Raw genomic sequence first — 13400 nt, 5'->3', positions numbered from 1 at the left:
TGTATTGGAATTGTTGATTTTGAAGGTGAAACGAACGTTACTTTTGGATAATAGTGAAATACAACGTGATCTGGTTGAAAATCGGACTGTTTTTCTCTATATGAGATTGCTCTTGAATCTCTGTATTTAAACTTGAAAATTAATGGTTTTGAGTTTGAAATTGATATAGAGCTAATTGATTTATTATTCTTGAATTAATAACAAGCCTAAAATTTATATAATTAATAGGGTAAATTATAACTGCCTCTTTTGAGGTTTCGGCATAATTACAAATATCATCTCATTATTTCAAAAATTATAAATACCCCTTCAAATGAAAAATAATTGCGTAGCCCATAAATGGTGAAGTGGATATTACAAGTTTACACTTGCTGAATTTTTTTGAAAGTTTTTGAAAAATTGTGAAACAAATTTGAGGGTGGGTAAAATAAATAATCTATAGGGAACACTGATCGAGATGAATTTTAAGACAAAAACCAATTTTCTCTTAAATTATTAATAAAATTTTGAATCAAAGATGAATTTTAGCTTCGGATGTATACTTTTCGTTGAGATAAGATTGCGACTAAAGCATTGCGTCTTTGATTCCGTCTTTGATATAAAAATTAGAATATAGAACATCAGTATTAGAGATGGATTTAGCTACGAAATGATAAAAAAACAATTTTATATTATGTTCGTCGCTGTCTATATTTGAATGTAAAAATAAAATTCTTGAGATGGAAAATTTTCGTCTCAGAAATTAAGATTTTGATAATCTTATTTAAATAATTTCTAGTCTTAAATATGTCTAATTTTAAAAAAAAAATACGAGAAATAGAAAGAGAAATAAGAGGAAAAAAAAAAAACAAAGAAAGAAACATCACCCTGAGAAGAACCTTACCCCAATTTCTTGCCGCTCATCTGTGACGTTGCACTCACCATTCGTCATCAAAGGCGGTATTAGTGATTTTTTAAAAAAAATACATCGATATTTTTAAATCAACCAACATATTACAACATTTGCTACGCAATAAATCAGTATTTGTAAATCAACCAGCAAATTTGAATCAAACAAAAGAAACAACATACTTCTATTAATTAAAAGTAAACTAAATGTCTACATCCATAAAACTTGAACTCACAACCTCTTGATTATGAGTATCCAAACATTTGATCTCCCTTTTCCCTTTCTCCCGTGCTAGCGACTCTAATCAAGATTTTTGTATTTTTCCCTTTTTCCGACCAAAGGACTTCCTATTTTTCATCTCTCTTCTTAATTTGTTTTCACTAAACAGTCAATGGTGAAATTTTAGCTGAGTATGTTCTCATTTTATAAATATTCTTCTGAAGCATTTGTACATTCTTAAGGTTATTTTTGTCGTGTAGTTTACTTTTATAAGCCATGAATTTGAAAATTTTATCATTGGTACTTAAGTATTGATTGATATATTGAAAATTTTTGTTAGATTTTTATTACACAAATATTATTTTTACATTCAATGTATTTGTATAGGATGAATACTTGACAAAAAAACGGGTTGGTCTGATAATTTTTTTCAATTTTCTTTCGATCGTTCAACATGGTATAACATAGCTGGAAATCCTTCTAACAGGCGTTTATATGGATTTGGGAGTTGGTCATCATGTACCAAGATCAGTTAGTTCTATATTTAGAGCATATGAGCATAAATTTGATGAGTTAACAAAAGCAGTGGAGGATATGTGATCTAATGTTACAAAGATGGAATAAACGGTTTCAAGAAGAGAAATAGAAAATAAAAAATTGCTTGAAACTGTTCCTGAAAATGCTAGAAAGATGGAGGTAGAACTACAAGAACTAGCCCACAAATTGCTCGAAGATGTGGAATACACAAACTATTGGTTTGTCGGTTAGTCTGGACCACATAAGCAACAAAATTTCAGTGAAAATCACTTGTTATTTTGTTGTTACTAATTATATGAATGACTTAGTTACTCGTACAGCTTAACTACTTGTTATCTTTAACTTGTGATTAATATAGCTGAACTAACTTACAACTTGTTTCGAATGTTAGACTTAGAGGGTGTTTGGCTAAGCTTATAACTTCCTGAAAATATCTTATAAGATGTTTGAGAACTTATAAGTTTTAAATATTTATTTGGCTAATTTTTTTTAAAAAGCTTATAAGATCTCACAATAAAATGTTTTGGATCTATAAGTTCTTTAAAAAAAGTTAACTTTCTTAATATTTTTTTTTTATAAAATCTTATGAGTTATATAAAAATTAATATATTATAAGACAAAAAAAATCTCCATTCATACACTTATACAGCCTCTCTTCACGCACCACCACACACGCTCTCACTCACACACAGACACACACACTCACTCAAACTCTCCCTCTAGGATTAATTTTTTTTTTTTTTTTGCTATTCAATTTTTTGAATATTCGTAAAATATAAAATACTTCATTATTTAATAAGAAATTATTCTAGTTATATAAAAATAAGATTGATATTGATATTATGTTAACTGAAAAATATAAATTCAAGATACTATAAATTATGACACGAAATAATCATTACATTAACAAAGAAAATATCAATTATATATCTATATTAACATTAGACTAGTATGAATGTACATATATTATTTTTATTCAAAAGTTTAGGTAATAATTCATTATTTTTTTTGTTATTGAAAAAAATAATCTATTAATTTTTTATTTCAAATAAAATTAATTTTATTATTTATAAAAGCGTCCTGAAAATGTTTAAAATAAAATATATCAATAAATAACAACTTATTTGATTCTAGTGCGTATCATGTTCATTTTAGTCATTTTATAAATTAAAGACCTTATTATGCCGAACACCCTAACATCCTATAAGATATTTTCACATCTTAAACGTTTTAACATCTTATTTTATCCAAATACTTTAGGAAATTATTTTTAAAATAAGATCCAACAGCTTTAACATCTTATTTTGTCCAAACAATTTAGAAACTTATTTTTAAAATAAAATCCAACATCTTATAAGCTCCTCCAGAAACATCTTATAAGATGTTCCAGAAAAACTTAGCCAAACACCATCTTAATTGCAAGTTTAATTTATTTCAGTTGATTGATCACGTTGAGACTTGGTTTATATTGTTATAGATTGTGGAAAAATAAAAACTTTAAGAGACGGAAAAATTGTAGGAGTTTAGAGACGGAAGTGGAGACGAAAAATTGAAAATAACAAAATAAAGAACCTTTGGTCTTTAGAAACGGATTAGTGAAAGAAATACAATATGTTTTACGACGGGATTATAGATGGATTTAGAGACGAAAAGTACTTTACATTTACCCATAGAACACACATGGATTATCCACTAAAACAGAGATGGATTATTCTTAAAAGTATTTGTTATTTTTGAAAAAATTAAAGATGAAAGTTTTATGTTTTCTCTAAAGTTTAGCCACAAGGGCATTCAGCTACACGCGTGGCTATAAATTTTTCTATCGCTATTTATTTAAGATAATTTTGATTTTAGAGATGGAAAAATCCGTCTCCGAAACCTTGTTTTCTTCTACTAGATCTAGAATTCTTCATTCATGCATCAGACAAAATTAAAAGGGTGTTTAAACTAACTAAAATTGTAATATTTTGACTCATAATCAAGAAAAATACTTTTAAATAGTTTACTTGTTTCCTAATTCCATAAAATGGATATTATTATTGGGATGTATCAAATATTTGTTGACTAGGATCAAGGTAATGACAGCATCAGCATTTCAATTCTTGATTCATTAGTTCAGACCAACATAAATAATATAAAAAGAACTATTGCAAGAATTTGAAATATTAAAAGAGGTACAATTATATGTGTAAAAAGAGACAGTAATTCTGTCCTAACTTTTTATTTAAAATTAATATTATAATTTATATATACATAAAAATCTTTATTAAATATACAAATAACATAAATTTTCGGCACATTAATTTTAATAAAAAAAGTAAGTTGATTTAAATGGTAATTCTTTTTTTTTTCTTTTGAGGTGGTAATCACATGATTATGTTAATGTATATGTCGACTCTAACAATATACATCAATATATTATAAATAATCATATAATTTATTATAAACTCACATAAAATGATCAGACAAGCGCCCATAAATCTGATGAAAGTTGAACCTATAACCTTGAATTTCTTCATAGGAACTCAGGATACTATGCTAAAACATCATTAATAGAAATGCCTATAAAAACCAAGAGAAGTTGAAGAAAACAAATAATGAAAAAACTCTCCTAAGATTGTGCTTATATTTCATTTTCTCTCTATCCACATCATATTGATGCCGTATGTGGGAAACAAAATTTAAGCACCAACGATGAATACTAGATCTCGAATGAGAAACAAAACAGTTAACAATGTTTCACTGACCAAAGAAGTGGGCAAAATGGTCATAAATTTGGTTGAAGGACCCAAACTACACAAAATTGAAGATAATGGACTAAATCTAATATTGGCAAAATTATTGAACCAAAATTAATCCGGGTCAAAGTTATTGGACTAAAGTATTCTTTTACCCTGATAATATTGAATACATATATAAAATTAGTTGAACCTTGAAAAGGATATTTTAATGGATAATTACACTCTCTTTCCTTGAAGTTTGGTGTAATTACACGTAAAATCCCTTTATTTTGAAAAAGAATGTATCTATCTTTAAGGTTTACTTTCGTCTAACAAATAGGTTCCTTCATTAGTGAAAATTGACTGAATTTGCTGATATTAGTAAAAAAAATTTGATAATTACTTTCGATTGACTTATTACTGATGTATTCCAAGTAAAAAAAAAAAAAATTGACTAAACAACCATTGTAACAGTGACGATATATCTCTTCACATTCATTAACGTATAAAGACGATGAAGGTAATTTATTCATAAAAAAATTATTTGACTTGCAATAAGTAACAAGTCAATCGAGGGAAATATAGATTTTTCTTTGATTTTTTTTATTAATATTAGTAAATTCGGTGAATTTTGACTAAATAATGAATGAAATAAACTTTAAGGGTTTTAGGTGTAATATCTCAAACCATAAATTTACGTATAATTGTCTAATTATCACTTAAGTAGGTGCAGATTAGAATTTAATTATATATACATGCTAACGTACACTTGAAATGTATTAAACGCACTGGGTTAGGTTTACCAAATGTTTACCTAACTCGACATTTAAATACCCCAAGATTCTACTACTGTATGCCCTTGATGTATATGAATACCAATCCATATAGTTAGTATTTACATTAAATTACAGTGAGTTTTTTTTGAAATTTTATATAATTATAAATATTTTTTTTATTTAAAAAATAATCAATACCCAACGAATGCTCAATAATTAGCTAAATTCATTAGTTTTCGTTAAATTCTCATTCTTTTTTTTTGTGGTGGACCGACCAAAATACTTGTATTAGTATAAAATATAAATTTACTTATTTTTTAAAAAAGTTGAAATGTTTTTATGGAATAAAGTGGACAATTTTTAAATTTTTTTATCCACCTCATATGAACTTTTTATATTTTTTAATTTTTCTTTAAAAAAAATATAGTAATAGCAAATTTGACAATTATATGCTTCTATTTAAAAATTATATAATTTTATTAAATATCATTTGGGCATTAGTAATTTTCAAACAATAAGAAATATTAGTAATATCATACCTCCAAAGAGTTCGTTGTAATTTATCCTAATATTTATATATATAAAGTCAAAAGAACCTAATTTAATATAACATATTAATTTTATATAATTATATAAGTACTATTAAGTGAATTTTTGTTCTGTTTGTACAGACTTCAAGAGTGCCATGACTATATTTTTGGTCCCATAAGTGAACCCGTTTCCAATTTTGGTCCCACACGTAAATGTGCGAATTGGCCTGAGTGTGGGACCAAAATTGAAAACAAGTCCACTTATGTGACCAAAAATGTAATTTACCCTTATTTTGCTTTATATTAACTAACAGAGAAAGCAACTATTATTATTCATTGGACGAAAATCCCACAATATTTTATGTAATTTACGCAATTGATTCAAGAGAAGAACCTCAATTTTAGCATCCATTTGTTTAATATTTTAATCAACTCTAAAGGCAAACTTGTATCCCTGGCAAGAAACATCAAATTAATCAAATACTATGATTTTATTTTTTTATTTTTTATTTCTTGGAATAGAAACTTTAAATTGTTTATATCCAACATGATTGAAAAAAACAACAACCTTGATTTAGCTGCAATCAGTAAATAAATATCTCAATATCTGGTCCAAGAAATAAAACTTTTTGCAACTTGTAACCTCAAGATTTAATGAAGGTAAAATTATAATTTTGGCCCTATATAATTATATATAAGTTGATAGTATTTTCTAATTTTGTAATTTATTCAAATTACATATTTAGTTCTGTTCGACGAATTAATTCTGAATATTTCAAATTAGGCCATTTTTTTAAAAAATTTAGTTCTGTGTTGACAATTTTGCTCCCCTTCACATTAAAATAGTTCTCATTTGTTGTCCTATATCTATAGGTCATCAGTATCAAAATTTTCTACACAGTACTAAAATTTTCCGATATAATACTATAGGTCGTCAGTATCAAAATTTTCGACACAGCACTAAAGTTTTCCAATATAATGGAGGACACTCTATGATGAGAGGAAGAGTCAACTGTAGAGTGCTGGCATTGATACTAACACTAGTTCTAGCAGCACACAACACAACAGATGTCGACAAATGACATATACGACATGCCATTATTCCTGTCTATCTATCTATATATATATATATTGAACAAGAAAATAAAAACATATTTAATTAAACTGGGAGACCCTCCAAGAAATCAGAATATTCTAAGTGTAGATAAGATCAATTTGACAGCCCATGTTTCTAGGCATTTAATTTTTCCCAGTCAATTGCTTTGAAGTTTCTCATGATCACGATGGATTTTGTCATATTATTATTTTGATATTCGATTTAATATATTATGATTTTTTTTAATTATTATATATTGGTATATATGTTGTGATCGACAATATCAGACTTGGACTATAATTTCTTCCTTCAGATCCTTTATTTTTTTATTTTGCATTTCATTTAAGTGGAGATTTAGAATTTTTTTAAAATTGAATTAGTTTTGAGTTATGTAAAATCAAATTTAATTACATAATCAATATTACCTATTATAATAGAGGACACTTTAAAAAATTACTCAGCGCAATATTTGACACGTATCAAATACGAACGCGTCCCAAATAGGTGTCAGACACGGCATCTGCATGTTTGAAAATATAAAATAAAAAGAAAAAAGATAAGGACACGGTGTTGGACATGCCTGTTGGAGTCTCTGACGCATTTTTAGATACATTTGGGGCTCTTTTTTATAATTTAGAAAAGTTTTGGACTGTCTTTAAAAAAAATAAAAAAAAATTGGTGCTAAAAAAAAGAATTAATTCATTATTCTCTTACTATAAAAAAGAAAAGGAGTTTTGGGATGAAATTAAAAAAAGTTCGGGAAATGATTATGATGACTTAACTAATTTAAATGATTAAAAAATTTTCATTGAATATTTTTTAGAAAATACTTGATGCATACTGAATTTCAACTGCTCTCCACAAGGATTGACGGATTTTTAGAGAAATTCTAAGATTAATGGGAGATTAATTCTACAAAACAAAAATTAAAACTTTGATTGTAGAGTCAAATAACTGTTCACTGAGAAAAATGAAAGGAAAACTCGAATCAAAGTGAAAATAATGATTAAAAATAATGTTAGTTAATTAGATATACATATTCGTACGGAGTGCAAAAAGAGAACTTAAAATAGCCTAAAACTAAAAGAGAATTGAGAGAATGAGTGAGAGTTTGAGTGTAAGAGTTGATGTTAACAAATGACTGCAAAAGGCCTCTATTTATAGGCTTTTATAGAGCAAAATATGAGAATTCATTGTAAAGAGTCTTGTGCCATTTGAAAGTCTTTTAAATCAGCTAACTAACCAAAAAATTATGTCTGATTTAAACTTGGATTGATTGAGATACACTCTATTGACTATGTCTGCCTAGAAATTCAAAAATGTGTTACTTGTAGATTACCAGTTCGGCTGTCATCTATCTAATAGGAGTTAGTTGGAGATATTTTAGGATAACATGTCTTAATATATTGCCAAGCTGTACGATGAGTTTGGCTAGTTGTATGATTATGCGTCCGACTGGAATGAGCTTAATTCTTAGACCAGTCAATTCAGTAACGTAAAAGAGATATAACGTTATGGGCCTTATCTCCTAACTAGTGGGCCAGTTAGTTTGTAACCATTTGGGTTGATGCGTGTTGTTTTTGAGCTTAGCTCATGAAATGTTTATATCAATACTGATTATGTATATTTCTTAAGTTATAATTTAGTTAAAACTTTGAATGTAAGACATGCTTAATTATGTTTTATCTTGATATTTTTATATTTTATATTTTAATTTTATGAGAAATCGAGAATATATATAATAAAAAAGTATATCAATGTCGTATTGTATCTTTTTTTTTAATTTTTTGTATCGTCGTGCATTTCTGTGTTGTTATGTCCGTCATTTCATATCCATGCATCATAGTTTACTTATATTGAATCATATAAAATGAAATGAAAATTATTAATCAAGTATAATAATACTTATAATATTAATATAATTAATTTTGACTATTAAGTATTGAAAATTTGATCAAAGTAAATTTGAGCATTTCAGACAAATCCTTCCTTTTCAAGTTTCCAAGAGACACACTTGATATACACCCCCACCCCCCACCACCCACAATTCCATACATACACGTTATAAAGACCCCACAACGTATGAATCTGGATGCAGATATACTCTCTCTCTTTGACTCTACACATTAATGCGACTACTTCACTACAATATCTCGTAAAACAATACCACCGCACGCTTTTATAGCTAATACGTCAGAGGTTTATCCAAGAAAGAGATGGTGGCTGCCAGCATCACCGGTGGTGGCGGCGCCGCCGTCGAGTGGCCAACTACCCGAGCCTTCGCTACGCAAGTCCTAACCGGCCGGTGGTTCATGGTTTTCGCCACCACACTAATCATGTCCGCCGCCGGAGCCACCTACATGTTCGGTCTGTACTCCTCGGAGATCAAGTCCGCTCTGGGGTACGACCAGACAACCCTCAACCTCCTCAGTTTTTTCAAGGACCTCGGCTCCAACGTCGGCGTCCTCTCCGGCCTGATCAACGAGGTGACGCCGCCGTGGGTTGTCCTCTCCATCGGCGCTGTCCTCAACTTTTTCGGCTACCTCATGATCTGGCTGGCCGTCTCGAAGAAGATCTCGCGGCCGCAGGTGTGGCACATGTGCCTCTACATCTGCATCGGCGCCAACTCGCAGTCCTTTGCCAACACCGGTGCTCTTGTCACCGCCGTCAAGAACTTCCCGGAGAGCCGGGGAGCCGTCTTAGGCCTGCTGAAGGGGTTTGTTGGCCTGAGTGGCGCTATCATTACGCAAATATACCATGCGGTGTATGAAGACGACTTAAAATCTCTCATACTCCTCATCGGCTGGGTGCCCGCCGCCCTAGCCATATCGTTCGCCTTTCTGCGTACGATACGGATCATGAAGGTCGTTCGCATCGCCCATGAGCTCAAAGTGTTCTACAGATTCTTGTATGTATCACTTGGGCTGGCTGGATTCCTCATGCTGGTGATCATACTGCAAAAGCAAATGGATTTCAGTCGGGGAGAGTATGGAGTGAGTGCAGCCACTGTGATCTTCTTGCTTTTCCTACCAGTTGCTGTTGTTGTGAAAGAAGAATTTGATCTATGGAGGAAGAAAAAACAAGAATTGGACAACATTTCCTCCCAACCGATAAAGATAGTAACTGATAAACCACCACCCGCAGCGACGGTGGTGGAAGCAACCGCAACCGCAACTCCTCCTGTACCTCCACCACGGGCATCCACCGTAACGCCGCCGCAAAACGAAGAACTCTCTTGCTGGAACCCAAGAAGCATGTTCCGGCCACCGGATAGAGGAGAGGACTACACAATCCTGCAAGCCCTTTTCAGCATAGACATGCTGATCTTATTCTTTGCAACAATCTGTGGAGTTGGAGGAACATTAACAGCTATCGACAACTTAGGGCAGATTGGTTCTTCATTGGGCTACCCGAAGAAAAGCATCAGCACGTTCGTGTCTCTTGTCAGCATATGGAACTACCTCGGAAGAGTAGTTGCGGGCTTCCTGTCCGAACATTTCTTGAAAAAGTACAAGTTCCCCAGGCCACTTATGCTCACTCTAACACTAATAATCTCGAGCATCGGCCATGTTTTGATCGCTTTCAACGTCCCCAACGGACTCTACGTCGCCTCCGTGATCATCGGGTTCTGCTTCGGTGCTCAGTGGCCGCTGCTTTTCGCCATAATCTCTGAGCTTTTCGGGCTCAAATACTACTCCACTCTGTACAATTTCGGGTCGGTGGCGAGCCCGATTGGGCTGTATGTGCTCAACGTCAGGGTGACGGGGCATTTGTACGACAGGGAGGCGGAAAAGCAGTTGCTGGCCTCGGGCCGATCGCGGCGGCCCGGGGAAGAGCTGGACTGTAATGGGGTGGAGTGCTTCAAGTTGGCGTTTGTTATAATCACTGCTGTGACTGTGTTCGGAGCCATTGTTTCGCTTCTGTTGGTGATTAGGACCCGGAAGTTTTACAAGAGTGACATATACAAGAAGTTCAGGCAGGAAGAGAAGACGGCGGAGGCGGAGATGGCGGCGGCGTCCGCCGACGCGAATGCTCAAACTTCAAAGTAATAATCAAACCTGCATATATATATAGACCGCGATAGGGCTATAGATTAGATTTCACGAAGTGCAAAGAAATCAGTCACTGAATACCAAGAATTTATGCAATGGAATGTTCATTTGCAATGAAGTTTAATTAATTTCTGTTTTTGTTTTTCCTTTTTATTATTTTTTGGGTTAAGAAATTAAAGGGTTTATTTCAATAATAGAAAAAAATACAATTTTAATCCTGTAATTTCTAGAAGTGACATTTTCGGTCCCGTACAAAATGATTTTTATAATTTAGTCCTATAACTTTAAAAATTTTGCAATTTTCATCATTTTTTATCATATTTGGCCAAAAAATTCCATGTAACTTGCACATAATTTAATTAAATTATATTTTAGTCCTATAACTTATGAAGCATTGACATTTTTAGTTCTATAATTTAGGAAAATTGATATTTTTAGTTCTGCATATATTTATTTGCAAGACTAAAATTGCAAGTAATTTGCAATTTTCAAAATCAAATTAGACCAAAAATAATTAAAATTGTCAAAATTATAAAATTAGAGGACTAATTAAATTGCGAAAATCAATTTATATAAAACTAAAATACAACCCCTCAATTACAGAAATAAATTACAATTTCTCCTTCAATTTTATATAGAATTTTTTTATTGTAACTCTATAAATGGAACAATTCACTTTGAATTAGTGACTCTTTAAGATAATTATTGATTGTAGTATGGTCCCCCAAAAATATTGAAGGTCGGAAGTGCATTATTCTAATATAGTATATGTTTGATGTTTGGGTTGAATATTTGCAAATCTTTTCGAGAGAACGACGTTCAATCAATATATTCAAACATAAAAAATCAATTATTTTAGATAATCAATTTTTTTATAAAATTAATTATTATAAAAATAGATCTACTTATATTTTTAGGAGATTTGAACTTATTTGAATTTATTAGATGTGAATAATTATTTTATGAAATTAAAATTTAATATAATAAAATAAGTATGAGAATCGAGGGGTGCACCAAGACCAAGATTGTGGAAGACAATATAAATATATTATACGGGCAAATATAATAATTTTTAACTATTTAGTCTTTGTTTTCTTGTAGCAAAATCCCACATTAATTTCAAATTTTATTATATTAGATTTCGAAAATATTGGGAAAAATGCAAGCAACCCCTTGTGATATTGTAAACGAGCAAATTACCCCATTATGAAAAAACAAATAACGATTTACCTCCCTGTATTTTTTAAAATACAATAATTTACCCCCCTATGATTTTTAAAATGAAGCAATTTACCTCTTAGTTAAGGGGATAAATTACTATATTTTTTTATAGGGGAGTAATGTGCTCATTTTCAATATCATATAGGATAAATTGTTATTTACCGATGACAATATTATATATCAAGATTCTCTCCTTTAATTTAATTATTTGTTGCTTTGCATTTTCATTTTGCTTTCTTTTGATTTTGATCATAAAGAGTCGATTTAAAAGGTAACTAAAAAATGTCATATTTCTTTCAATATTTGTAACTTAAAAGTTGGTGAAGGTAACTAAGTTCAAATTCTTCTAATATAATCTTAAAATTTTGGTAATTTTAGTAATTTTTCGTTCAATTTAAGTCGAAAAATTGTATGTAAGTTTCACATAATCCAATTAAATTGTAATATTATTAGTCGTATAAATCATTTCGTGCAGGACCAATAATGTCAACCCTTGCTAAGTACATGACTAAATTTGCAATTTAAATTTAGTTATGTGCAAGTTACATGTAATTTTTCATCAAATTGGACGAAAAAGAACTAAAATTGCTAAATTTTAAAGTTACGGGATTAAATTGAAAAGTTGATCAGTGCAGGATCAAAAATACCACTGCCCATAAGTTACAAGACTAAAATTATATTTTTTTTCGTTAGTTTATATTGATCTACTTTAATAGTAATCTAGTCTATTGTGATAGTAACCGATTTATGAAGGACAGAGGGGACGGGAAGGAGGGTAACACTACAAAAAATACAATATTTAACCATGGCAATTAAAAAAAAATATAGTCATAATAAATAGTTATTGACCATGGCCATACAACGGTTGTTGGCCGTGTACCTGCAAGGGTAACTAAAACATTTGCTACAACTAAAAGTCATGGAAACTATTTTTATCATGACTTTTACCCATAGCAAAAGAAGAAAAAAATCCATATTTTTATAATAATTTTATTTAATTGTGGTTAATAAAAATTATTTATCGTGATTTTTAATTGACAGCTATTAAAATCTTAGTCACTAGTCATTTTTTGTCTAATGTAAATGACTATGAGATTACACACACCTATCGTGAATGGGAAGAAGGCGGCTAATTTTCTGGCAAATGAGGTCTGCAACGAGAAAGTTTATACGGTGAGGCGGACAAATGAGGTCATACGACGCTTACTTACTATATTTATAGGGGTGGTTTGGTTTGTGTGATAGAAATTGGCGTGATATGATTAGATATGAAACAAAATTAAATGATTATTAGTCCTATCTTGTATTATACGATGTTTGGTTTGAGGTATTGCATGCGGAATATTTCAATTTGATAATA

The 13400-nt window shown here is 30.6% G+C and overlaps 1 protein-coding gene across 1 annotated transcript; it reads left to right on the top strand.

The window, feature by feature from the left end:
- Nucleotides 8818-10955, top strand: LOC105174183 (protein NUCLEAR FUSION DEFECTIVE 4). The gene has a single exon (XM_011096203.2). The coding sequence runs from the start codon at nucleotides 8984-8986 to the stop codon at nucleotides 10814-10816; it is 1833 nt and encodes a 610-aa protein (XP_011094505.1). The 5' UTR covers nucleotides 8818-8983; the 3' UTR covers nucleotides 10817-10955.

The sequence above is a fragment of the Sesamum indicum genome, linkage group LG11, assembly GCF_000512975.1.
Source record: "Sesamum indicum cultivar Zhongzhi No. 13 linkage group LG11, S_indicum_v1.0, whole genome shotgun sequence".
Classification (NCBI taxonomy): domain Eukaryota; kingdom Viridiplantae; phylum Streptophyta; class Magnoliopsida; order Lamiales; family Pedaliaceae; genus Sesamum; species Sesamum indicum.
This window is presented reverse-complemented; position numbering and strand designations above follow the sequence as displayed.

Bases quoted from the DNA above. Each gene is read 5' to 3' on its own strand.
- LOC105174183 (XM_011096203.2), top strand. From the start codon at position 8,984: ATGGTGGCTGCCAGCATCACCGGTGGTGGCGGCGCCGCCGTCGAGTGG.